Below are 2,508 nucleotides of genomic sequence, written 5' to 3'. Positions count from 1 at the left end.
TTTGCATTCTCAACTTGTCCTCATATTATTTCATCTTCGAAAGTCATTATGTATTCATGATCGTTCCTGATGAAAGCAGTGGATAATTCTGATGTACTGTAGCTCTTGACAGATGACTCTTTGATAAATGAGAGATGAGTGGACACCTCTGACATAACCCTGTATGAGGGGAAGCTAATCTCCTGTAGTATGAATGTTTCTCCCATAATGCCTGGCTTTTTAATCAAATGCTTTTGGATTTTATTTTTCTGCACTCAGTCTCGTCTAGAATCAAGCTGTATGTCTCCTAAAGTCTAGGTCAGTGAGGCCAACCTGTTGTCAGAGCTATCCTTGGAATCTGTCTGTATTCACTCAAAGTTGAATCCAGAGCTGTCTCTAACGTACACTGAAGAATGGCTATGAGACGTTATTTATGGGTACATACTGTGTGTGATGGGTTTTCTAGTTTTTCCACAACAACCATGCCGCCCAAAAATATCACAGCTCAGGTATTAAATGGTTGTTTTTCTTGGAAGTAAGTTTGTTTAATTTTGCTTTTAAACTATTGTTAAAATATGGTGCCTTAACATGCCCATATATTTGAAAATAAGAACTAAAATAACTTATTTTTATAGTTTTTATATGGAATTGGTCACAAGACATACTGTATTCTATTCTGTATTTTAGTCAATGCCACTCCGACGTTGCTCAATCTAATATTTATATATTTCTTAATTATATTCTTTTACTTTTAGATTAGTGTGTATTGTTGTGAGCTGTTAGATACTAATACACTGTTGGAGATAGAAACAAGCATTTCGCTACACCCGCTATAACATCTGCTAAATATGTGTATGTGACCAATAACATTTTATTTGAAGAGCCCATAATCAAATCTACATTCAGTTAAATGACTTGAAGAAGAGGGTTTTATTCATCAATTTGTTCATTTGGCATTCTGCTATGTCTGTCCGCTCCTCAACTTCATCAAGCTCATGTTGCACCTTCCTGAATTTAGCCAAATTGATACTGGTCTGCTCCTCCTGTGGTTCACAGAAAATAGATAGATATGAATAAGTTAGAAGTGGTGAACTGTTGTCCTATTCATCTAATAATACTATGCACAGTTGTTGCCAATAATATATTGTACTCACCGCCTCCTCACTCTGCCTTTGGTAAGCTTTCACCCTCATCTGCAGCTTGTTGTCCAACTCCTGCAGTCTGCCTACATTCTTATCTTCCTCACCCTAAAAACCCAGTGTTATTAATTACTCACATACAGTGTATTTTATCATGATTTGGTGAAAGTCAGGAATAAGCAACCAAACATATTTTACCTGAAATGTGAGCTCCTTGACTTCTCTCATATTTTCACACATCCTTCATGGCTTCCACACCAAGTTTCTGCCCTGCCTCCAGTTCATTCTCCAGCTCTCTAACCTTGAGTGTAAATAATGTATTACAAAATAATCACAAACTAAGAGAGTGTGAACTGGAAATAAAACGTTTATCTTTATCCTTACTCTGGTCTCTAGTTTCTGGAGCTCTTTTTTTCCAGCTTTCAGGGCTAACTGCTCAGCCTCATCTAGACGCTGCAGAAAGTCTTTAACAGAGACCTCCAGGTTCTTCTTCATCCTCTCCATGTGATCACTGGTGTCCTGCTCCTTCTTCAGCTCCTCAGCCATCATGGCAGCCTATCGATACAGAATTTGTAATCGATCAAGACATTGTTTGAGCAGACTTCATTTGGGCTGAGATTTACACTGAGTTCGGACCTACAAATTCCAATTTTATGTGGCTAATGTTAGCTAGGCTAGAATTTATGGTTTGGGTTATGAGTTAGGCTAAAGTTAGGGTTAGCTATCAGCTAAGTTGTTGCAGAGTAGCTACCCAGCCACACAACCTACGTTTTGCTAGACGTTCGCATTATACACCCAACCTACTTTTGTTTTTTCATTAAGCAAACTTCTGTCTTATATAACCATACCAAACTTAACATATCATACTCATTTGAACTTCCTGGATTTACTTTACTATGTTACCGCTAGTCTATTAGACCAGGCTGGTGTATAGTGAATGGGTTTCTATTGTATGTTGAATATCAACATGGTCAACATCTGATGAACCTATATAGCTTCTCTATATTTGGATAAAAATCAAATCTGGCTCATACGCCACAGTGGAAAAGTAAAGTATGTCCATTTTGTATTTTCAACTGTCTATCTATAGCTGTATTGTGTCACATTTAAATGTTTTCATTTGAAACCCTGCAGACTGTCAATTAAAAAGCAATGATGGCTAAGGATGGCAGCTTAGAGGGCTTTGGGTCCGGACACAACATTCCTCATTCTCTGGGATCAGGGAAGATTAGGTTTGTTAGGGCATTGCTCAGATTCTGGCATTGGGCGACTGGGATCACGGTCATTTAGGGCTCACTGGGAGGGCATGGCCCGATACGGGCTGGGGTTGACAGGTGGCAGTTAGCACGTTCCAGACAGACAGAGACATGTCCGTCTGCGTGTATTCCAT

At 38.8% G+C, this 2,508-nt stretch overlaps 1 protein-coding gene across 1 annotated transcript; it reads right to left on the bottom strand.

Annotated features, from left to right (window-relative positions):
* Positions 1-881: 881 nt before the first annotated feature.
* On the bottom strand, positions 882-2,508 carry LOC139423573 (myosin-7-like). The gene is given in 6 exon segments (XM_071175165.1): positions 882-1,022; positions 1,134-1,226; positions 1,317-1,338; positions 1,340-1,419; positions 1,503-1,673; positions 2,416-2,508. Coding segments are annotated over 6 exon segments (600 nt in total).

This window comes from Oncorhynchus clarkii, chromosome 13, assembly GCF_045791955.1.
Source record: "Oncorhynchus clarkii lewisi isolate Uvic-CL-2024 chromosome 13, UVic_Ocla_1.0, whole genome shotgun sequence".
Taxonomy (NCBI): Eukaryota; Metazoa; Chordata; class Actinopteri; order Salmoniformes; family Salmonidae; genus Oncorhynchus; species Oncorhynchus clarkii.
This window is presented reverse-complemented; position numbering and strand designations above follow the sequence as displayed.